The sequence below is a fragment of the Nerophis lumbriciformis genome, linkage group LG05 (genome assembly GCF_033978685.3).
Source record: "Nerophis lumbriciformis linkage group LG05, RoL_Nlum_v2.1, whole genome shotgun sequence".
NCBI classification, from domain to species: Eukaryota; Metazoa; Chordata; class Actinopteri; order Syngnathiformes; family Syngnathidae; genus Nerophis; species Nerophis lumbriciformis.
Window position 1 is genome coordinate 8,591,262 of NC_084552.2, and position 25,745 is coordinate 8,617,006.

At 38.9% G+C, this 25,745-nt stretch overlaps 1 protein-coding gene across 3 annotated transcripts in view; it reads right to left on the reverse strand.

Moving 5' to 3' along the window:
* The window catches only part of usp6nl (USP6 N-terminal like), a 90,951-nt gene extending 69,400 nt beyond the window's left edge, over positions 1-21,551 (reverse strand). The window contains exons 1-2 of one of the 3 annotated variants that reach the window (XM_061961310.2): positions 21,084-21,551; positions 10,125-10,220 (exon numbers count right to left, since the gene is read on the reverse strand). In XM_061961310.2, coding sequence (XP_061817294.1) covers positions 10,125-10,128 — 4 coding nt within the window. In that variant the 5' untranslated portion in view covers positions 10,129-10,220; positions 21,084-21,551. Of the gene's footprint in view, positions 1-10,124; positions 10,221-17,162; positions 17,303-20,202; positions 20,226-21,083 lie in introns of those variants that run through there. The other 2 variants (XM_061961313.1, XM_061961312.2) reach the window with 2 other exon arrangements.
* Positions 21,552-25,745: the final 4,194 nt, after the last annotated feature.

Below are 25,745 nucleotides of genomic sequence, written 5' to 3' on the forward strand. Positions count from 1 at the left end.
GCGGATGAACCACATTCTGACACAGGGTTTCACACTCACACACTCACACACACAGACACAGACACACTTGTTACGGTGTGAGAATGTTTGATGCCGCCTCGGTTTGAATCTCCGTGAAGCAGCCGGGGAAACTTTACACTGTGAAAAACGGGAGATTGTTTATTGAAGCCTCTCTTGACGCCACGCGGGAACCTCGGCCTCATTTCCTCTCAGCGGGGGGAGAATTGGGATGTGGACTGGTGGAAACAACATCCGCCACCCAAATCAGAGCCAATTAGTCATTCCCAGCATGCCTCAGGAGCCAATAAACCTGCCCGACCACCCCAATAATCACAACTTCTTAACACTTGTCTCGTTGACACGTGTCATCACCATCTCATAACCGGTTTTACAGGAGCTGTGTGACATATGGAGAGGCTGTGTGACATTTGTACTCAAACAGGAACAAGCATTCCATCACTTTTGAGGAAAACGCTATGGCTCATAAAGTTAACAATGCAATCATCCTTGGCCCGTTTGCCAGAACGCCTGCAAAACGGCTGGCGGGAGAAATCCACATCTGGACCCGTTCCGACCCGCACACAGAAAACCTGGCGAGGTCTCGGGCTGACGTGTGCACAGAAGGCAGACCGAAGCAACACGAGGCTGTCAATGCCATGCAGCGAGAACACGATGCTAACCACGGTTCGAAGTCTAAATGGCTGCTGTCACCTTCATTTGTGTAATGAACGATTTGCCGGTCTACATGTAGTCCAAGGGAGAAAAACTACAAACCCTGTTTCCATAGGAGTTGGGAAATTGTGTTAGATGTAAATATAAATGGAATACAATGATTTGCAAATCATTTTCAACCCATATTCAGTTGAATATGCTACAAAGACAACATATTTGATGTTCAAAATCAAACATTTTTTTGTGTGCAAATAATCATTAACTTTAGAATTTGATGCCAGCAACACTTTGGGGAAGTTGGGAAAGGTGGCAATAAATACTGATAAAGTTGAGGAATGCTCATCAAACACTTATTTGGAACATCGCACAGGTGAACAGGCAAATTGGGAACAGGTGGGTGCCATGATTGGGTATAAAAACAGCTTCCCAAAAAATGCTCAGTCTTTCACAAGAAAGGATGGGGCGTGGTACACCCCTTTGTCCACAACTGCGTGAGCAAATAGTCAAACAGTTTAAGAACAACGTTTCTCAAAGTCCACAACTGCGTGAGCAAATAGTCAAACAGTTTAAGAACAACGTTTCTCAAAGTGCAATTGCAAGAAATTTAGGGATTTCAACATCTACGTCCATAATATCATCAAAAGGTTCAGAGAATCTGGAGAAATCACTCCACGTAAGCGGCATGGCCGGAAACCAACATTGAATGACCGTGACCTTCGATCCCTCAGACGGCACTGTATCAAAAACCGACATCAATCTCTAAAGGATATCACCACATGGGCTCAGGAACACTTCAGAAAACCACTGTCACTAAATACAGTTGGTCGCTACATCTGTAAGTGCAAGTTAAAGCTCTACTATGCAAAGCGAAAGCCATTTATCAACAACACCCAGAAACGCCGCCGGCTTCTCTGGGCCCTCATTTAAGATGGACTCATGTAAAGTGGAAAAGTGTTCTGTGGTCTGACGAGTCCACATTTCAAATTGTTTTTGGAAATATTCGACATCGTGTCATCCGGACCAAAGGGGAAGCGAACCATCCAGACTGTAATCGACGCAAAGTTCAAAAGCCAGCATCTGTGATGGTATGGGGGTGCATTAGTGCCCAAGGCATGGGTAACTTACACATCTGTGAAGGCACCATTAATGCAGAAAGGTACATACAGGTTTTGGAACAACATATGCTGCCATCGAAGACAATGCCAAGCCACATTCAGCACGTGTTACAACAGCGTGGCTTCGTAAAAAAAGAGTGAGGGTACTTTCCTGGCCCGCCTGCAGTCCAGACCTGTCTCCCATCGAAAATGTGTGGCGTATTATGAAGCATAAAATTACGACAGCGGAGACCCCCGGACTGTTGAACAACTTAAGCTGTACATCAAGCAAGAATGGGAAAGAATTCCACTTTCAAAGCTTCAACAATTAGTTTCCTCAGTTCCCAATCGTTTATTGAGTGTTGTTAAAAGAAAAGGTGATGTAACACAGTGGTGAACATGCCCTTTCCCAACTACTTTGGCACGTGTTGCAGCCATGAAATTCTAAGTTAATTATTATTTGCAAAAGAAAAATAAAGTTTATCAGTTTGAACATCACATATGTTGTCTTTGTAGTGCATTCAACTGAATATGGGTTGAAAAAGATTTGCAATTCATCGTGTTCCGTTTATTTTTACATAACACAATTTCCCAACTCATATGGAAACGGGGTTTGTACATCTAATATACAAAACCCAAAAGCAGTGAAGTTGTCCCGTTGTGTAAATGGTAAATAAAAACAGAACACAATGAATTGCAAATCCTTTTCAACTTATATTCAATTGAATAGACTGCAAAGACAAGATATTTCATGTTCACACTGAGTAACTTTTTTTTTGCAAATAATCATGAACTTGCAATTTAATGGCAAAAAAGTTGTCACATGGGCTTTTTTACCAGTGTGTTACATGGCCTTTCCTTTTAACAACACTCAGTAAAGGTTTGGGAACTGAGGAGACACATTTTTGAAGTGGAATTCTTTCCCATTCTTGCTTGATGTACAGCTTAAGTTGTTCAACAGTCTTCCTTCTCAAATTTTAGCCTTCATATTGCGCCACACATTTTCAATGTCTGGACTACAGGCAGGCCAGTCTAGTACCCGCACTCTTTCACTATGAAGCCACGCTCTTGTAACACGTGGCTTTACATTGTCTTGCTGAAATAAGCAGGGGCGTTCATGGTAACGTTGCTTGGATGGCAACATATGTTGCTCCAAAAGCTGTATGCACCTTTCAGCATTAATGGTGCCTTCACAGATGTGTAAGTTACCCATGTCTTGGCCACTAATACACCCCCATACCATCACACATGCTGCCTTTTACACTTTGCGCCTATAACAATCCGGATGGTTCTTTTCCTCTTTGGTCCGGAGGACACGACGTCCACAGTTTCTGTGTCAGATCACAGAACACTTTTCTGAGCCTCATATCCAGGCTGTGGAGACAACTTCATGCACTGCACTTTTTTCAGCGTTTGGAAGTAAACCTTACATCTGATCCATCTCATTCTTTCTACGTTTACACCTAAATAAGTTGACTCATGTCTTATCGTATTGCCTTGTATTGTCATGTATTATTTTGACTTGTATAAATGATAAACAATGTACTGAAACTACCGCTATTGTGACTCATTTCCGGCCTTCATTGTAAATAATACAAATTAGGGGAATGCATTCATATATCCTAAATGATACTCCACATAATATTGGTGTCGTGTTGGCCCTATGATGAGGTGGTGACTTGTCCAGGGTGTTGTTGCGTTTGGACCAGTTGTTCCTCCCAGGGAATTCAAGTCACAAGTCGCTCCCAGGCTCTTTACGACACTTAAAGCTGAGTAGAAAAACCACCAGAGACAGAATAGGTATTTTGTAATATATTTGCAAAGCTTTGTAAATACATTGAGACCAGTCCAGCATAGAACATTCAATCGCGCCGCCAAGATGGTCTGCCCCCCCTTGAAAAACCCTCTCCCCTCTTAAGTCTCTCTCCCTCCCACCCTCGCAGTCATGTCCCTCCAGCCCAAAACACATGCCCATTGTCCTCCGCACCTGGACATAAGGCTAGATAAGAGAAAGGAGTATCTCTCTTTCTTACATTCCTCACTCAAGGTTAAGCACACAGTATTTGCAGACAACCAAAAGACCACAATTGGAAGAAAAACACTAGCTGTTTTGTAATATGATTATGAAATAAAAGAAGTAACACTTAAATTCGGATATATGTAAATATCTGCCTCCGACAGTGTACTGAATGCAGCTGAGACAGGATTCCAGCACCCCCCGCGATCCGAACAGGACAAGCGGTAGAAAATGTTTGAAAGTAAAAGCTACAAAATATTTTTAAAACATCAACTGCTATAATGTAGAGCTGAGGGATTATTTAAAAATAGGCTGGACTTTAAGAGGGGACATTTCTATAAACATTTACATGAAAACATCTTTAAGAATAATATCTGAGTAGTACTTTGTGATGTTACTGTATTCAACAAGAAAGACAAAGACATTTGTGAGACATCTGGACTTCCTTCATATGTGTGTTTCAACTACAGAACATCATCAAGATGATGGTTGACTGCCACGTTACATTTTACTTAAAAAATAAAAAAAAACAATCATATAATAAATACTTCACAAATTGTATCATAACTAATAAATATGAGTAATTGCTTTAAAGTTATTTTAATTTGCTTTGTAAAAAGAATATATGCCTAGGAAAAAATTAAATATTTATATTTAAACACACACACACACACACACCCACACACACACACACACACACACACACACACACATATATACATACATACATATACATATATATATATATATATATATATATATATATATATATATATATATATATAGGTGTGTGTATATATATATATATATATAAATATATATATATATACATATATATATATATATGTATATACATACATATATATAACAGAAATATATCCAAATAACCTCTTAGTGCTGAAATCTACTGCATATATAAACCCAATTGTGAAAGTAACAAAGTTGACCAGACTGCTTTACAAAGTAGTCAAAGAGAAATAAAAGTAGGTTACTGTGTCATGTTTACACATACAGGATAGGAATTTGTATCAGTAACACACTCAGGTCTACTCAGGATAAATACCAAAAAAAAAGTTTTCTTCATAATTTCATATTTTGAAGTTTTTCTAATCTTAATTTCGACGTCACTGGTGCGCCTTTCTTCTTCTACGGTGTTTTAGTCCAGTAGAACTCCTTTAGTTTGAAACCGGAAAAAAAAAACGAAACCGGAAAAAAAAAGAAAGAAGCGATCCTAAAAACTTTTGAAACACACAAAAACTAAAGTGTACAAAAATATGAATATCGGCATTGAAAACATCCACCAAAATTATGGAATTGTTTCAATTGTTGTATTCATTTGCTGCCAAAACTTGGTTCGGTGCAATTACAACTTTTCATACAACGTCAATTTTTTTTTCTTTCGATACCCAATCTTACTGGCAGTGTTCTGGCTCCATAAAAATAAAAAAATCTGCCAAAAATGATAGCAAGCCAACATGGCAAGTGTTTAGAAGCGGTGGTCCTTCGCCACAGGTGACTCAGTAGTAAGCTGACCCCGCCCAGTTGCTCAGTATGTGAACTTTTATATGCGGCGGGGGAGAATTCATGTAATGAGCTCAGGATATCATCACCATCCTCAAGCGTCTCGCGGCCTTAAAGTGACTTCATCAAAGGTCCAGATGAATTATTTAGTGCAGCTTTTTGTGCCACGGCGGTGGGGGCTTTTTTTTTAGGGACAAACATGACAAACTGTGCTTCTCATGAAGCTCTTCAGTCAATGTTTATGAACAACCAAAACTAAGATGTTGTCACATGACTAAATTACAGTAAAAGATGGCTTCTGTTGCTTGTTTAAACATCCAGGTGGGAAAATGATTGATTCTCCAACACATGATTAGAAGATGGACAAATGTCTAAATATTGATTATTTACGTATGTTAAATAAAGTAATGCAGGTGCTTCTAAATGGCGGCTTTAAGACTAATATAATAGACTAGAATAGAATATACTTTACTTTAAATTCAGCACCACATTTCGCTCACAATAGACAATAAACATTTAGGTATTTTTACATGTGAATAATATAAATACAGTCTATTATACAACATTATTCACATGTGAATAATATAAACACAGTCTATTACACAACATTATTCACATGTGAATAATATAAATTCAGTCTATTATACAGCATTATTCACATGTGAATAACAAATAGTCTATTATGCAGCATTATTAACATGTGAATAACATAAATACAGTCTATTATACAGCATTATTCACATGTGAATAACAAATAGTCTATTATGCAGCATTATTAACATGTGAATAACATAAATACAGTCTATTATACAGCATTATTCACATGTGAATAATATAAATACAGTCTATTATACAGCATTATTCACATGTGAATAACAAAAAAATATAGTCTATTATACAGCATTATTCACATGTGAATAACATAAATACAGTCTATTATACAGCACTATTCACATGTGAATAACATAAATACAGTCTATTATACAGCATTATTCACATGTGAATAACAAATACAGTCTATTATACAGCATTATTCACATGTGACTAACATAAATACAGTCTATTATACAGCATTATTCACATGTAATAACATAAATACTGTCTATTATACAGCATTATTCACATGTGAATAACATAAATACAGTCTATTATACAGCATTATTCACATGTGAATAACATAAATACAGTCTATTATACAGCATTATTCACATGTGAATAATATAAATACAGTCTATTATACAGCATTATTCACATGTGATTAAAATAAATACAGTCTATTATACAGCATTATTCACATGTAATAACATACATACTGTCTATTATACAGCATTATTCACATGTGAATAACATAAATACTGTCTATTATACAGCATTATTCACATGTGAATAATATAAATACAGTCTATTATACAGCATTATTCACATGTGAATAATATAAATACTGTCTATTATACAGCATTATTCACATGTGACTAACATAAATACAGTCTATTATACAGCATTATTCACATGTGAATAATATAAATACAGTCTATTATACAGCATTATTCACATGTGAATAACATAAATACAGTCTATTATACAGCATTATTCACATGTGAATAACATAAATACTGTCTATTATACAGCATTATTCACATGTGAATAATATAAATACAGTCTATTATACAGCATTATTCACATGTGAATAATATAAATACTGTCTATTATACAGCATTATTCACATGTGAATAACATAAATACAGTCTATTATAGAGCATTATTCACATGTGAATAATATAAATAGAGTCTATTATACAGCATTATTCACATGTGAATAATATAAATACAGTCTATTATACAGCATTATTCACATGTGAATAATATAAATACTGTCTATTATACAGCATTATTCACATGTGAATAACATAAATACAGTCTATTATAGAGCATTATTCACATGTGAATAATATAAATAGAGTCTATTATACAGCATTATTCACATGTGAATAATATAAATACAGTCTATTATACAGCATTATTCACATGTGAATAACATAAATACAGTCCATTATACAGCATAATTCACATGTGAATAATGCTGTATAATAGACAGTATTTATGTTATTTACATGTGAATAATATAAATACAGTCTATTATACAGCATTATTCACATGTGAATAATATAAATACTGTCTATTATACAGCATAATTCACATGTGAATAATGCTGTATAATAGACAGTATTTATGTTATTTACATGTGAATAATATAAATACAGTCTATTATACAGCATTATTCACATGTGAATAATATAAATACTGTCTATTATACAGCCTTATTCACATGTGAATAACATAAATACAGTCTATTATAGAGCATTATTCACATGTGAATAATATAAATAGAGTCTATTATACAGCATAATTCACATGTGAATAATGTTGTATAATAGACAGTATTTATGTTATTTACATGTGAATAATATAAATACAGTCTATTATACAGCATTATTCACATGTGAATAAAATAAATAGTCTATTATACAGCATTATTCACATGTGAATAATATAAATACAGTCCTATTATACAGCATTATTCACATGTGAATAATATAAATACAGTCTATTATACAGCATTATTCACATGTGAATAATATAAATACAGTCTATTATACATTTAAGTACAGTCAAAAGGAACATATGCATTATACGGTCTCATGGCTGTCGGTATGTGCTTCAAAAGTTAGTTCTAGGCTTGGTTCTAACTAACCCTAGGAAAACCATTAGCTAACATCATTTTAACGTGATGTATTAGCCGGGTTAGCACGGACACACGGAGGAGAGGACAAGCTATGCTAGCCATGCTTTGGAGCATTCACACAATTAAATGTCTTAGTACATTTAGAATATAACATATCTAATATATACATCCATTTTCTACCGATTGTCCCTCTCGGAGTTGCGGGGGGTGCTGGAGCCTATCCCAGCTGCATTCGGGCGGAAGGCGGGGTACACCCTGGACAAGTGGCCCCCTCATGGCGGGCCCAACACAGATAGACAACACTCACATATATAATCATATTTATAGATTTACAACTCAATCACAGCCCCTGAATGGTAATTGAATCATGACATGACCTTTAACCCCTTCCATACTTGGCATGGTATCAGACGCAGACACACTTATTCAAAAGAAGAGAAGCGGCGGCGAAGCCACCAAGATGGTCGAGGGCCCCATTCCCCATCTGATCACCTTTCCTGCTTTTCTCCATTTTTATCACTCGCAATAAATCAGCTCAACTTGTGTGTGTGTGTGTGTGTGTGTGTGTGTGTGTACAGGCAGAAGAGTGTGCAGAAGAAAAGCGGGTAATCGGGTTAAAGCTCTCAGCACTTCACTTCAACAGTGTGCGCTTAATCCAATCGCCCTCCAGTCGACGTGGGTTGCCATGGAAACGCGGCCCCACAGCCCCCGCAGGTGCAAATGTCACCAAAAGGGGTTTAGGACCCCCGCCTGAAGGAGACATTCGCTGGCGCGGATGACTCAATGGATCAAATTCCACTTGCATGCTTCTGACACGTCGAGCGCTGATCATCATCGGCTTCGGATCATTACCTCCACCAAGGCGGTCCTCCGCCATAAAACACACGCACACAGGAGATGAAGCTGATGGAGGGCACGCATTTGCCTCCCATGATGCTTTGCAGCGAGAGGGATGACTAATGACGCTCACATTGCTTTGATGTCGTTTTTTTACAAAACCCAACACCAGTGAAGTTGTCACGTTGTGTAAATGGTAAATAAAAAGAGAATACAACAAATCCTTTTCAACTTATATTCAATTGAATAGACTGCAAAGACAAGATATTTCATGTTCACACTGAGAAACTTTCTTATTTTGTGCAAATATTAGCTCATTTGGAATTTGATGCCTGCAACATGTTTCAAAAAAGCTGGCACAAGTGGCAAAAAGAGTGAGAAAGTTGAGGAATGCTCATCAAAGACTTATTTGGAACATACCACAGGTGAACAGGCTAATTGGGAACAGGTGGGTGCCATGATTGGGTATAAAAACAACAAATGTGTGAGCAAATTGTTTAAGAACAACATTTCTCAAGCAGCTATTGCAAGGAAATTAGGGATTTCACCATCTACGCTCCGTAATATCATCAAAAAGTTCGGAGGATCTGGAGAAATCACTGCACGTAAGCGGCAAGGCCGAAAACCCACGATGAATGCCCGGGACCTTCGCTGCTGAAAGGTACATACAGGTTTAGGAGCCATCCAAGCGACGTCTTTTTCATGGACGCCCCTGCTTATTTCAGCAAGACAATGCCTAGCCAGGTGTTACAACAGCGTGGCTTCGTAGTAAAAGAGTGCGGGTACTAGACTGGCCTGCCTGTAGTCCAGACATTGAAAATGTATGAAGGTTAAAATATGAGAAGGGAGACTGTTGAACAACTTACCGGTAAGCTGTACATCAAGCAAGAATGGGAAATAATTCCACTTCAAAAATGTTTCTCCTCAGTTCCCAAACCTTTACTGAGTATTGTTAAAAGGAAAGGCCATGTAAAACAGTAGTAAAAATATTTTTTGCAATGTGTTGCTGCCATTAAAATCTAAGTTCATGATTATTTGCAAAAAAAAATGAAGTTTCTCAGTGTGAACATGAAATATCTTGTCTTTGCAGTCTTTTCAATTGAATATAAGTTGAAAAGGATTTGTTGTATTCTCTTTTTATTTACCATTTACACAACGTGACAACTTCACTGGTGTTGGGTTTTGTATACCGCTACCAGCCACTACGGGACAATTTGCATGAACCAGCATTAGTACTCACTCATGGTGGAAGCCCGGGGGTGGAGGCCCAGGCTGGACGGTGCTTCGGACAGGTGAGCTTGTTCTCCACTGGGTCTTCCCTCGAGGCACTCATGACCTGGAGAAAGTGAAGCGGGAAATATTATTTCTGCAAAGATACAAAGGCCGCAAAGCATTACACACTTGGACAAAGCTTGTGTGAGTAATATGTTACACATTCTGTGGGACAAAATGGGCTTTGGGAGTTTGGCAAAGCGGCCAGATCAGTAAAGTGGCCTTTCAGCACAAAAAACTCATTCAGTGGTTTGCCGAGGAGGCCGTGCACACGCCGCTTGGAGGAAGAAAGCGTCTGGAAACTCATTTCGTGGTCCTTGACCCCCCTGACGGCTGCGGGCCTTTTCCATTTCCCGTGCATGGCCCAGACCCAACAACAAGCAGCAAAAACAAGCATTTGCTACGGAGGAGTGAGACATGTAATACATGACACTTTAACCTCCTCAAAAGCTAAATATAAATGTTGCTACATTTTTTTTCATGAATTAATTGTGTCTGGTGAAAACTAGGGATTGGATAAACCTGATAACAACAAAAACGGCTCCAATAAGCAACAAAAAATTTGCGAGATGACTAGGGGTGTAACGGTACACACAAATTTCGGTTCGGTACGTACCTCGGTTTAGAGGTCACGGTTCAGTTCATTTTCAGTACAGTAAGAAAACAACAAAATATACATTTTGGGGTTATTTATTTACCAAATGTGTAAACAATGGCATAACATACATATACACACAGGGTCCATTGCCAAGGTTCATGTGCAGGGGCGCCGAAAAGGGGGGGTAAAGGAGACGGATTCTAGGGGCCCATGATGGAGGGGGGCCCAGAGAGGCCCCTAATGATGATGAAATTATAATACAGAACAAATAATGACACTGTGTTGGGGGCCCTGTAAAGATTCTTTAAATGGGGCCCAAAATCCCTAGCGGCGCCCCTGTTCATGTGGTCAACATATATCAAATAAAAACTAAATAAGATAAGGCTCAGAATGGTTTCTTAACAAAAGCTTTCTACATATAAAGTGCTTTTTTTGATTGATTGATTGATTGAGACTTGTATTAGTATATTGCACAGTACAGTACATGAAAAAATAATCTATAGATTAATCGATAGAAAAATAATCGTTAGCTGCAGCCTTAATGAGTACTAAGGCTGCAGCTAACGATTATTTTTCTATCGATTAATCTATAGATTATTTTTTTCGATTAATCGGTTAATCTATAGATTATTTTTTTCGATTAATCTATAGATTATTTTTCCTTTTACCGATTATTTTTTTTATTTAAAATGAAGATGAAAAAAATAAATGTAGGCCAGTTTTTTCAAAAGGCATGGCTTTTATTTACCAAAAAAACAAAGTATGGCCACTCAGTCAACATTGACAACAACATGACAAAATATTCTGTAACAATGTAAACATTTAAAACTTTTAACATTTAACAAAATTAAAAGTAGCTTATTTGCTTTTTAATGTGCAAATATAAAAGTAAACATCCAGTGCAAATCTTAATATTCTGCAATAGTACAAGCATTTCAAAAGTAAAAGTATTGCTTATTTTGCTTTAAAATGTGCAAAAATAAAGATAAACATCCAATACAAAAAAGTGCAAAACGAAAATAATCTGTAACAATGTAAACATTTCAACAAAAGTAAAAGTATTGCTTATTTTGCTTAATAACACAACAATGATAATATGATTAAAGTGAAAGTTAATTGTTGGTTTGTACAGAGTATATGTAACCGTTAATGTTGTAAAAGGTATTTGCACAACTAATTAACGTTAGCGTTTGTGACACGTCTTGTGCCGTGGGGTTCTTTCAGGACCGACAGACTGAACGCCAGACGGCTTTGCCAGGTTTACAATCTTTTAATTTTACACAAAGTATTTTCTCTTCCAACTCTTTTCTCTTTCTTTCCTCGCTTTTCAGCTCCTCTTCCTCGCTCGCTCGTTGTCCCCTGTCTCTGTCTCTCCTCCTCTCTCGCTCCACGTCAGCTTCACTCTGACTCCTTCCAGTCTCTCTTCCCTTTCTCTCTGCTGCTCCCCTTTTCTTCAGCGAGAGGAGATTGGATGATCGTGCCCAGGTGCGCGGATCGCGCACCTGGGCACGATTGCGGCGTCGCTCCCGGCGCGCCCCACCTCGCCGCTCGCTCGCCGGCCCCGCCTCTCCACAGCGTTAAAGAGTGCGTCTTTGTAAACACTGCACGCCAAACGCACCTCTCAGAGCGAAACGGTGCTTTAGTTTATGAATTTACAACGCAGATACAAATGACACATTCATGTTTTTGTGTAATGATGACAACGTATACTCACGCGGACGATTGACTAGTTGATGGTGATGGCAAGAACGCTGTCGGTTTTCTTTTCAAATGTTCGTTCATAGCCGTTGTGCTGCTATGATAGGCCATTTCCGCTCGACACAGTGTGCATTCAACAACATTATTAGGCCGTTTATTGAAATACTCCCACACTTTTGATGACTTTTGGCGTGCTTTTTCCCCCTCGCTCGCACCGTCTGCTTTGCGATCCGCCATGACAGTAGTGTGACGTAAATATGCGACGCATCGACGCACAAAAATGGCGTCGACGTATTTACGTAACCGATGACGTCGACTACGTCGACGCGTCGTTTCAGCCTTAATGAGTACATTTATTTGTTACTCTACCCACCTCTGCTGTAACGCTCAGAATGTCCTGTACACAGCAAAACTCATTTTATTCTTACATTTAAAATTAGGCACAAAACACTTGTCTATTACAGAGGACAAAAATGCATTGCTAGGTCCAATGATTTGCATATTGTGACACATTTTCGTTTACAACTTTACCCCGTTTAAAAATAACTGAGAATTTAAAAGTCACAAAATTTGAGCTTTAACAAATCTGGCCTGCATTAAAGATATATGAACAAATAGATGAGGCGTGAATGCTCCAATGCTCAAGTTGAAGTGAAATGCTGACAGAATGTAGTATGAATGTAAGAATAGATTGAATGTTGAAGAGTCCGAATTTCCAGGAAAAACTGAATTTGGTTTGGAACTTGGGAAAGTGTTAGTTTGAATGTCCAGGATGAGTGGAATGTGTTAATGTTGGAATGGTTTGAATAGGATGAAAAATGTGGCAATTGTGCAACTTGGAACTTAATTTCAATGGGAACTTCCTGGAAATTTTGGGAAAAGCGGGACTTAAAAAAAAATGATTATGAGCATGAATGTCCTGAATGAGCTAAATTGGTTGGTGTTGGAATTGTTTAAATCGGTTAAGAAATGTTGAAGTAGTAAAAAAATTTTAATTGAAAAATTCAATTACGTAATTTCAGGAAAACTGGGAATTTTTCAAGTTCTTAAACCAACTTGTTTTTTTGTCCTGATTAAGAAGAATGTTTTGACAGTGGAACGGTTGAAATGGGTTGAAAAATGTGAAAGGAGTAGTCGAACAAAAAAAAGGTTGGAAATAAGTTTAGAAAAAAACGTGGAAAACAGATTGTTAAAATTGAATGCGGAACGCTTTGAATTGGTTGAAAAATTTGGGAATTGTGGAAGTTTGAAAAATTGATAATTCCTTTTAAATGGGGGAAAATGTCCCTAAAAATTGGGAATTCTTAGAAATCCAGGATTTTAAAAAAAATAGTTGAAAGGGAGCACACACTTCCTGAACAGGCTGAATATTTCGAAGTAGGAACGGTTTGAATCGGATCAAAAAAAATGTGTGAGTTGTGGAATTTTGAAAATGTCCCATTCATTTCAATGGGAATTTCATGGAAATTTGGGAATTCAGGAAAAGCGGGAATTTATTTGAAAATGCTAAAAGACTTAAATGTTCTGAATGAGTTGAAATGGTTGGAGTGGGAATTTTTCAAATGGGTCGAGAAATGGTGAAGTAATAACTTTTTTAGTTGAGAAATGTTAATGAAGTATTCCTGGAATTTCGGGAAAAACAACTTCGTTTTTTGTCCTAATTAAGAGGAATGTTTTGACGGTGGAATAGTTGAAAAATGTGGGAGGAGTATCCATCCCATCCATCCATTTTCTACCGCTTGTCCCTTTCGGGGTCGTGGGGGTGCTGGAGCCTATCTCAGCTGCAGTCGGGGTACACATGGTAACCCCTGCTCCACCGTGCTGCCCCGTGGGAGGAATAGTTGCCAGAAAATAGGGTAAAAAAATAGGATTTGGAAAACCGGGAATTCTGGCAATTCCTAGAATTTTTTTAAAATTGTAAAAATAATAGAGTGCATGTCCAGGATGAGTGGAATGTGTTGAAAGTGGAATGGTTTGAATCGAGGGGTGTAACGGTACACAAAAATTTCGGTTCGGTACTTACCTCGGTTTGTCACAGTTTGGTTAATTTTCGGTACAGTAAGAAAACAACCAAATATACATTTTTTGGTTATTTATTTACCAAATTTGTAAACAATGGCTTTATCCTTTTAACACTGGGAACACTACAATAATTCTGCCCACGTTAATCAACATTAAACTGCCTCAAGTTGTTGCTCAGATTAAATAAAATGACAAAACTTTTCTTCTACATATAAAAAGTGCAACATTAAACAGTTTCAAGTCAACTCATCATGCTAATTTATTACAGCATCTTTTATTATGTAAATGTTATATTTTTATCAACATGTGATAGCAGGGACCCTGCCATTCAAAACTAGGCTGCTGCATTACTAATGATTCATGTAACTATAGCTGAAAAAATAGTACAATAGCAATAGGAGAGACTATTCATCCCTGAACACCATGGAGTTCATGTAGGCTTAATGATGCACTTACATTATTATATCAACTATCAGAGACAGAAACTCTTCATTTAACATAATGTCCTTTTTTGCTGCTTCAACACAGCTCAATCAACAGAAAAAGGTAAAGTGAAATAACAGACAGACAGGGCTTTGCTGTCCGTAACACACACCGCAAAATGAGCTAACGTTACGCTAAAAGCTAATTAGCCTTCACCTCAAGCCAGGACTGCGAGCGAGCTGAGCTGCCGTTTATGTTTCTAGAAGGTCAACGGGCTCATAGTGATGTTACTAGTAGTTGACTGGGAGGTGTTTATTATAATTTGGGGAGAGTACGCGGCCTGATGATTACCTGCTAAACACTAAGCACTGACTACATGCGCTCTGAATATGCACTGCTGATTGGCTGTTACCGCTCTGAATACGCACTGCTGATTGGCTGTTACCGCACTGTGTGTAACCAATCAGATGGTTGTGTGGGTGGGACAATGCTGGGTGCTGTGTAGAGGACTGACAGAGACAGGCAGAAGGAAGCGGACCAGCTTGTTAAGACTTTAGCTCAGGCGGCTACTTAATATGTCCGTGTGGAAACTCGTTCGGTACACCTCCGAACCGAACCGAAACCCTCGTACCGAAATGGTTCAATACAAATACGCGTACCGTTACACCCCTAGTTGAAGGTGGAATTGTTTGAATCGGTTGAAAAATGTAGAAATGGTGGAAGTTTCAAAAACAGCCAATTTATTTTGAATGTGAAAAATGTCCCGGAAAACCTGGTAATCTGGGGAATTTTTGGAATTTGTCAAGGTAAAGCCCGCGATTCCCAAATAGGCTGAACAGTTTGAAGTTGGAACGTTTTGAAATCGGACGAAAAATGTGGAAGGTAGAGTGTGCCAAAATCTGGAGAAGAAGAAAAAAAGTGTAATAAACAGATGGATTTTGGTGTAGAAAAGCATGTGTGAATGTTTGGGGCATTCACACAATTAAGTGTGTAAAATGGTTGTCTAGTGTTGGCTGTGTGTTGTGTCCGAGCTGGTGGGGCCCCTGCAGAGCCCCCGCACAGACACAATGACACCAACACAAGCTGACGAGGCAAATTGTCTGACCCATCCTGAAGACCTCTACTACAGACCAGGGAGGCCAACATGAGGACAGCGAAGGTGGTTTTCCTCCTGGTCTAGAGGGTCATAGGTGGTCTGCATGGGGGACCCCAGGCTGCACACGCCCACACACACGCCCGCTGTTCTCAAACTGCAAAGCCTCTGACTGCAGCTTAAGCAGCATTATCCTTGAAGCAGGACAGGAGGATTGAAAGACACACCACTGTCACATCACTTCCTGTCCACATTTTCAAAATAAAACTTTTTTTTTTTTGCCAGAGGATGCCCACATATTCCACTATTTCATACTTACTTTCTCAGACTTCGATGTGTGTTATCGTATATTGCGGGGGTTGGCAACCTGCGGCTTTAGCGCCCAAAAATGTATGAAAAATGGAAAAAGACAAGGGGAAAAAAAATATATTTTGTGTGTTAATATGGTTTCTGTAGGAGGACAAACATGACACAAACCTCCCTAATTGTTATAAAGCACACTGTTTATATTAAACATGCTTCACTGATTCGAGTATTTGGCGAGCGCCGTTTTGTCCTACTAATTTTGGCGGTCCTTGAACTCACCGTAGTTTGTTTACATGTATAACTTTCTCCGACTTTCTAGGACGTGTTTTATGCCACTTCTGTTTCTGTCTCATTTTGTCCATCCAAACTTTTAACGTTGTGCATGAATGCACAAAAGGTGAGTTTTGTTGATGTTATTGACTTGTGTGGAGTGCTAATCAGACATATTTGGGCACTGCAAGCTAATCGATGCTAACATGCTATTTAGGCTAGCTATATGTACATATTGCATCATTATGCCTCATTTGTAGCTATATTTGAGCTCATTTAGTTTCCTTTAAGTCCTCTTAATTCAATTTATATCTCATGACACACTATCTGTATGTAATATTGCTTTTAATTTTTTGCGGCTCCAGACATTTTTGTTTTTGTATTTTTGGTCAATATGGCTCTTTCAACATTTTGGGTTGCCGACCCCTGGTATATTGGAATGTCAAATACCTTTTAAAATAAAACTACTTTCGAAACTTGTGATCGAGCGTTAGGACCAGGCATTAGACACGCACAATAACGACTTGAATTCTGCACAAAGGTAACAGCAACAACTTGTCATATAGTGTAAAATAGTAGTAACATGTTGGACTTACTTGAAGACAGGATTGCTTCTCTTATTGTGAAAGCGTAATCACCTGAAATCTGCTCAAAACGGTCTGAATACTATCCTAAGACTGTCTTTTGCTCCAAATACACCAAGCCAAATCACCACATCTGACTATTTGCTACATTTGTTGTTTTTTTTAAATCACCCTTTGTTTTAGGTTAAATCAGGCCTGGGCAATTATTTTGACTCAGGGGCCACATTTAGAGAAAAAAAATGTGTCTGGGGGCCGGTATATCTATTTTTAGGAACACTAATACAAAACCTCACAATAATGTCTGATTGAATGCTAAAAACTTCATGACAGACCGCCTTAAAAAACGTAATGGAATTTTACATTTTTCTATGAAGGATAAAACACTGAATATTGACAAAATATGAATGTCACACCCCCTTTCGATCGACATATTTTACAATCAAGTGAAACGCAACAAAAATGCAACAAACAGTGAAATATGAACGCGAAGGGTACAAAATAAACCCACCTACAATCTGATATAGCTGATACATCACTAAGCTTTAGAACTTTGTTGTGAAAATCTCCTTCCGCGTCTGTGGAAACGCTTCCCACCCACACTGCTTGGTGCCTCGTCTGAGCTGCTGTGACGTCGATTACCATAGTAACTAATTAGATGACCATAGTGACTAATTAGATGACCATAGTAACTAATTAGATGACCATAGTAACTAATTAGATTACCATAGTAACTGGTATGTCATCCAAAAGCGCAGATTCCAACTATTGAAATACTTAGTATATTTCAAGACTTACGGTCATTTGAAAACATCTTTGAACATCATAATGGCAGCTACACTTTCCATCTTAAACATCTAAAAAAAAATTATTTGGGAATGTCCGGCGGGCCAGATTGAAAAGCTTAACGGGCCGCATGTGGCCCCGGGCCTTAATTTGTCCAGGTCTGCATTAGGCACACACAATAACTACCGTATTTTCCGCACTATAAGGCGCACCTAAAAACCACAAATTTTCTCAAAAGCTGACAGTGCGCCTTATAACCCGGTGCGCTTTATATATGGATAAATATTAAGATTAATTTTCATAAAGTTTCGGTCTCGCAACTTCGGTAAACAGCCGCCATCTTTTTTCCCGGTAGAACAGGAAGCGCTTCTTCTTCTACGCAAGCAACCGCCAAGGTAAGCACCCGCCCCCATAGAACAGGAAGCGCTTCTTCTTCTACTGTAAGCAACCACCCGCCCGCGTAGAAGAAGAAAAAGCGCGCGGATATCACCGTACGTTTCATTTCCTTTGTGTGTTTACATCTGTAAAGACCACAAAATGGCTCCTACTAAGCGACAAGGATCCGGTTCATGAAAAGACGCAATCTCTCCATCCGCACACGGATTACTATTTCACAGCAACTGATATTCCTGTGAACCGCACTGTGGATACAACGGGAGCACGTACGGTGAATATTCGCACCACAGGGAATGAGAAGTCATCCTTCACTGTGGTTCTAGCTTGCCATGCTAATGGCCAGAAACTTCCAGCCATGGTGATATTCAAAAGGAAGACCTTGCCAAAAGAGACCTTTCCAGCCGGCGTCATCATAAAAGCTAACTCGAAGGGATGGATGAAGAAAAGATGAGCGAGTGGTTAAGGTAAGTTTAAGTTTACGCGAAGAGGCCGGGTGGCTTTTTTCACGCAGCTCTGTCCATGTTGATATACGTATGTTTTTGATTGCACATTTGCGTACATTTTGGGAGTGAACAGAGTTGTTAGAACGCTGGTTTTTAATATATTATTAAAGTTTGACTGACCTATCTGACTGTTTTTTTGACATTCCTTTAGCGCAGTTAGATGCGGCTTACAACACGGGGCGGCTTATAGGTGGACAAAGTTTTGAAATATGCCGTTCATTGAAGGCGCGGCTTATAACCCAGGGCGCCTTATGGTGCGGAAAATACGGTACTTGAATTCTGCACATAGGTAACAGCAACAACTTGTCATATAGTGTACAATAGTAGTAACATGTTGGACTTACTTGAAGACAGGATTGCTTCTCTTATTGTGAAAGCGTAACCACCTGAAATCTGCTCAAAACGGTCTGAATACTATCCGAAGACTGTCTTTCGCTCCAAATACACCAAGCCAAATCACCACATCTGACTATTTGCTACATTTGTTTTTTTTTTATCACCCTTTGTTTTAGGTTAAATCAGGCCTGGGCAATTATTTTGACTCAGGGGCCACATTTAGAGAAAAAAAATGTGTCTGGGGGCCGGTATATCTATTTTTAGGAACACTAATACAAAACCTCACAATAATGTCTGATTGAATGCTAAAAACTTCATGACAGACCGCCTTAAAAAACGTAATGGAATTTTACATTTTTCTATGAAGAATAAAACACTGAATATTGACAAAATATGAATGTCACACCCCCTTTCGATCGACATATTTTACAATCAAGTGAAACGCAACAAAAATGCAACAAACAGTGAAATATGAACGCGAAGGGTACAAAATAAACCCACCTACAATCTGATATAGCTGATACATCACTAAGCTTTAGAACTTTGTTGTGAAAATCTCCTCCCGCGGCTGTGGAAACGCTTCCCACCCACACTGCTTCGTGCCTCGTCTGAGATGCTGTGACGTCGATTACCATAGTAACTAATTAGATGACCATAGTGACTAATTAGATGACCATAGTAACTAATTAGATGACCATAGTAACTAATTAGATTACCATAGTAACTGGTATGTCATCCAAAAGCGCAGATCCCAACTATTGAAATACTTAGTATAGTTCAAAACTTACGGTCATTTGAAAACATCCTTGAACATCATAATGGCAGCTACACTTTCCATCTTAAACATCTAAAAAAAATTATTTGGGAATGTCCGGCGGGCCAGACTGAAAAGCTTAACGGGCCGTATGTGGCCCCCGGGCCTTAATTTGCCCAAGTCTGCATTAGACACACACAATAACTACTTGAATTCTGCACATAGGTAACAGCAACAACTTGTCATATAGTGTAAAATAGTAGTAACATGTTGGACTTACTTGAAGACAGGATTGCTTCTCTTATTGTGAAAGTGTAATCACCTGAAATCTGCTCAAAACGGTCTGGATACTATCCTAAGACTGTCTTTCGCTCCAAATACACCAAGCCAAATCACCACATCTCACTATTTGCTACATTTGTTTTTTTTTTAATCACCCTTTGTTTTAGGTTAAATAGTCTTAAAGAAGAGCGTTGTCTTATTCTGTTGACGGTAGCATAGCAGCATCAGGGTGATCGACGGCGACGTTCAGCCAATCAGCGACCACAGGGCTGGCAGAAACAGCCAATGAGCAGCCGCGATAGTAGAACCTTGTGGCATTGACTCCTTTGCGGGAGGTTGTTGAAGGGGGTGGGGCGTCAGTTAACAGCAGACAAATCTCAACCGGAACTAAAGCGATTTAGTTGACAAAATAAAACCCTTGACAACCTTTACTTAGGTATTCATTACAATTCCCATGTTTGTTTAGCAACATTACATTTAGTCTACTCTCCTCGCACACTGAGCAACAATGTCGTTGTGCAAGTTCGCCACGTTTCTCACGAAAATAAGGTTTGTAAACAACATGTGTGGAAAACAACCGGAAGTCAAGTGCTGCTAGTCAGCTAGCTCAACAGTGGTTTGGCTAGGTAGGCCTCGGTGAATACAAATAAACACAAAGTTAACAATAATAAAAACTCATCTGGAGCAATAAGGAAACAAAGCCATCATTAAAAAAGGGACTCCGTTAAGGTTCAAATCTGGCGTGGCCATGTTAAAGTTGACTTTGCAAAGCCATACGGAGCGCCGTCATTCAGCCGCGGTGTGACTGACGCCTCACAGCCGGGACAACAACTTCCAATCCCCGCTAAACACCTCCGACCTCCGCCAAGGTGGCCTCACCTGTCGTCCAGCGCGACGGGAATCCTGCGGTCGCTCACGGCACCGCGGCTCCCTGCGCGACCATGTCCGCGGTCCCGCACCAGGAAGTCCGCACCACTTGTGAAACTCTGCGACGGACGACGAGCACCGCAGCAGCAGCCAGGTAGCATTGCGCCGCCCGCAGGACGACCATCACACCTCCGCCGGCCTCCGCACTTCCGGCCTTGGATCAGTCCACACGCTCAAGCAGGGGTGTCCAAAGTGCGGCCACGGGGCTATTTTCTTTAACGGCCCGTGGCACATTCTAAAAATACTATTTTTAAAAAGTGGAATAAAAAGAGCAAACAGGTGAAATGTAACAAAAAAACGTTGCACTATTGACTCTAAGGCTGAAACGACGCGTCGACGTAGTCGACGTCATCGGTTACGTAAATACGTCGACGCCGTTTTTGTGCGTCGGCGCGTCGCATATTTACGTCACACTACTGTCATGGCGGAGCGCAAAGCAGACGATGCGAGCGAGGGGAAAAAAGCACGCCAAAAGTCGTCAAAAGTGTGGGAGTATTTCAATAAACGGCCTAATAATGTTGTTGTATGCACACTGTCGAGCGGAAATGGCCTATCATAGCAGCACAACGGCTATGAACGAACATTTGAAAAGAAAATCCCCGACAGCGTTCTTGCCATCACCATCAACAAGTCAATCGTCCGTGTGCGTATACGTTGTCATTATTACACAAAAACATGAATGTGTCATTTGTATCTGCGTTGTAAATTCATAAACTAAAGCACCGTTTCGCTCTGAGACGCGCGTTTGGCGTGCCTGTTCATTGTTTACAAAGACGCGCTCCTCTTTAACGCTGTGGAGAGGCGGCGGCGGCCAGCGAGCGGCGAGGCGGGGCGCGCCGGGAGCGACGCCGCAATCGTGCCCAGGTGCGCGATCCGCGCAGTTGGAAGAGAAAAGACTTTGTGTAAAATTAAAAGATTGTAAACCTGGCAAAGCCGTCTGGCGTTCAGTCTGTCGGTCCTGAAAGAACCCCACGGCACAAGACGTGTCACAAACGCTAACGTTAATTAGTTGTGCAAATACCTTTTACAACATTAACAGTTACATATACTATGTACAAACCAACAATTAACTTTCACTTTAATCATACTATCATTGTTGTGTTATTAAGCAAAATAAGCAATACTTTTACTTTTGTTGAAATGTTTACACTGTACACTTTTTTGTATTGGATGTTTAGCTTTATTTTTGCACATTTTAGCAAATAAGCAATATTTTACTTTTGTTGAAATGTTTACACTTGTTACAGAATATTTCCGTTTTGCACTTTTTTGTATTGGATGTTTATCTTTATTTTTGCACATTTTAAAGCAAAATAAGCAATACTTTTACTTTTGAAATGCTTATACTATTCCAGAATATTAAGATTTGCACTGGATGTTTACTTTTATATTTGCACATTAAAAAGCAAATAAGCTACTTTTAATTTTGTTAAATGTTAAAAGTTTTAAATGTTTACATTGTTACAGAATATTTTGTCATGTTGTTGTCAATGTTGACTGAGTGGCCATACTTTTTTTTTTGTAAATAAAAGCCATGCCTTTTGAAAAAACTGGCCTACATTTATTTTTTCCTCTTCATTTTAAATTTAAAAAAAAATCGGTAAAAGGAAAAATAATCTATAGATTAATCGAAAAAATAATCTATAGATTAACCGATTAATCGAAAAAAATAATCTATAGATTAATCGATAGAAAAATAATCGTTAGCTGCAGCCCTAATTGACTCTGGTAACGCAAAGCTGGGGAAAATATTGCATATTCTGTGTGTTGCCATGTAAAAATAACTGTTTTTTTTAACAAAAAAGACGTACCGTATTTCCTTGAATTATCGCCGGGCATATAGTATGCGCATGCCTCGATTTACCGCCGGGTCAAACTCGTTTCGCAAAATAATTAGCGTATGACTAGAATTACCGCCGGGTAAGTCACGTACCTACATACTTGCCAACCCTCCCGGATTTTCCGGGAGACACCCGAAATTCAGCGCCTCTCCCGAAAACCTCCCGGGACAAATTTTCTCCCGAAAATCTCCCGAAATTCCGGCGGAGCTGGAGGCCACGCCTCCTCCAGCTCCATGCGGACCTGAGTCCGCTTTCCCACGATAAAAACAGTGTCCCTGCCCAATCACATTATAACTGTAGAATGATCGAGGACGAGTTCTTGGTTTCTTATGTGGGTTTATTGTTAGGCAGTTTCATTAACGTCCTCCCAGCGCGGTAACAACACACAACAGCAGCAGTCACGTTTTTTGTCTACAGTAAAGCAGTTCGCCTGCCGTAAACAGCAATGTTGTGACACTCTTAAACAGGACAATACTGCCATCTATAACATCAATAACATATACGACTTTTAGAGAGTGCAGTGCACAACTGCGCACACAACAACGAGACGAAGCAGAAGAACGAGGAAGATACAGCCTTGGCGACACCGACGACGAGTAAGATGAAGAAATACGCTTTGTTGCACCTTTCCTGCCTGAGTCCGGCGATTAGTTGCAAATCTTGCTTTATTGATTGCTTGCACACAGCCAATCCAACACAAAACAAACTAGTCCCGCCCGCACTGACGCTACCGCTACCGCTCCCTCTCTTCTCTCGCCCACACACTCACTGACGTCACTCACCTCACATGCTCACCTATTAAAGGGCCACACACACACATACGCTACTCTCATAACAGCTTGTAAGTTCCAAGCCGCAGCTGCGGTTGGACCTGGATAGCCTCCGGGAAGAAGTAGTGGACTACCAAGTGCTTGGCACTGAAGATCTTCCTCAGGAAGCAAAGATTGACCGGTTTTGGGCCATGCTAGGGAGAGATGGAAGATTCCAGTCTCTAATGCATTTGATGAAAGCACTTTTGTGCGTGCCACACATCAATGCATCATCAGAGAGGGTGTTCAGCATGGTTAGAAAAATAGTGACAGAGAATAGAACAAGGATGGACAATTCAACCCTTAACTCAACAATGAGTAGATGAGTGTTATGTGCGTGTATATGTGTAAATAAATGAACACTGAAATTCAAGTATTTATTTTATTTATATATATATATATATATATATATATATATATATATATATATATATATATATATATATATATAATAAAATAAATATATATATATATATATATAGCTAGAATTCACTGAAAGTCAAGTATTTCTTATATATATATATATATGAAATACTTGACTTGGTGAATTCTAGCTGTAAATATACTCCTCCCCTCTTAACCACGCCCCCGCCCACTCCCCTCCCCCCACCTCCCGAAATCGGAGGTCTCAAGGTTGGCAAGTATGCGTACCTACTACGTTTTATATAATTGCAATTCTTATTATTAATATTGTGTTAGTTTGTAGTGGTGGAGAGCTGACTTTTTGTTGCTGGAGTTGCGTCTTTCAAAGCGCTTTATATTGAAAAAATGTTTTATTAATATAGCTGCGTGTGTCAAATATGAGTCATTTTGATGCAGTTGTACGAGTAACATTTCAGAAACAAATCATGAGCTAAGAAAACCTGCTAACAGGCGGTAATAATGTTATTTTAATTGCCTTTCCAGACCCAAACAAAAAGAACTCCCGGGATGATTCATTGTGCTTTAAATTTTATTGCGGCATTAAGCGATGTCATGATGGTATCCTTACATCACACTCAAATTTATAAGCGCATGCCTAAATTTACCGCATGCCTTTGGTAAGCGCCGGAGTGAGAAGAGGTTTTAAATTAATTACCGCCCGGGCGCTAATTCAAGGAAATACAACAAACCAAACAAACAAAGACATATAAATATAATAAAAAAGGTACGTTTAGCAGTGGTTCTCAAACGTTTCTCACCATATACCACCTCAGAAAACACGCGGCTCTTCAAGTACCACCATAATGACAACATTAAATACAGTAGTGTAGTAGACCTAAGTATTCATTAAGTACCACCATAATGACAACATTAAATACAGTAGTGTAATAGACCTAAGTATTCATTAAGTACCACCATAATGACAACATTAACTACAGTAGTGTAGTAGACCTAAGTATTCATTAAGTACCACCATAATGACAACATTAAATACAGTAGTGTAGTAGACCTAAGTATTCATTAAGTACCACCATAATGACAACATTAAATACAGTAGTGTAGTAGACCTAAGTATTCATTAAGTACCACCATAATGACATTAAATACAGTAGTGCAGTAGACCTAAGTATTCATTAAGTACCACCATAATGACAACATTAAATACAGTAGTGTAGTAGACCTAAGTATTCATTAAGTACCACCATAATGACAACATTAAATACAGTAGTGTAGTAGACCTAAGTATTCATTAAGTACCACCATAATGACAACATTAAAATACAGTAGCGTAGTAGACCTAAGTATTCATTAAGTACCACCATAATGACAACATTAAATACAGTAGTGTAGTAGACCTAAGTATTCATTAAGTACCACCATAATGACAACATTAAATACAGTAGTGCAGTAGACCTAAGTATTCATTAAGTACCACCATAATGACAACATTAAATACAGTAGTGTAGTAGACCTAAGTATTCATTAAGTACCACCATAAAGACAACATTAAATACAGTAGTGTAGTAGACCTAAGTATTCAT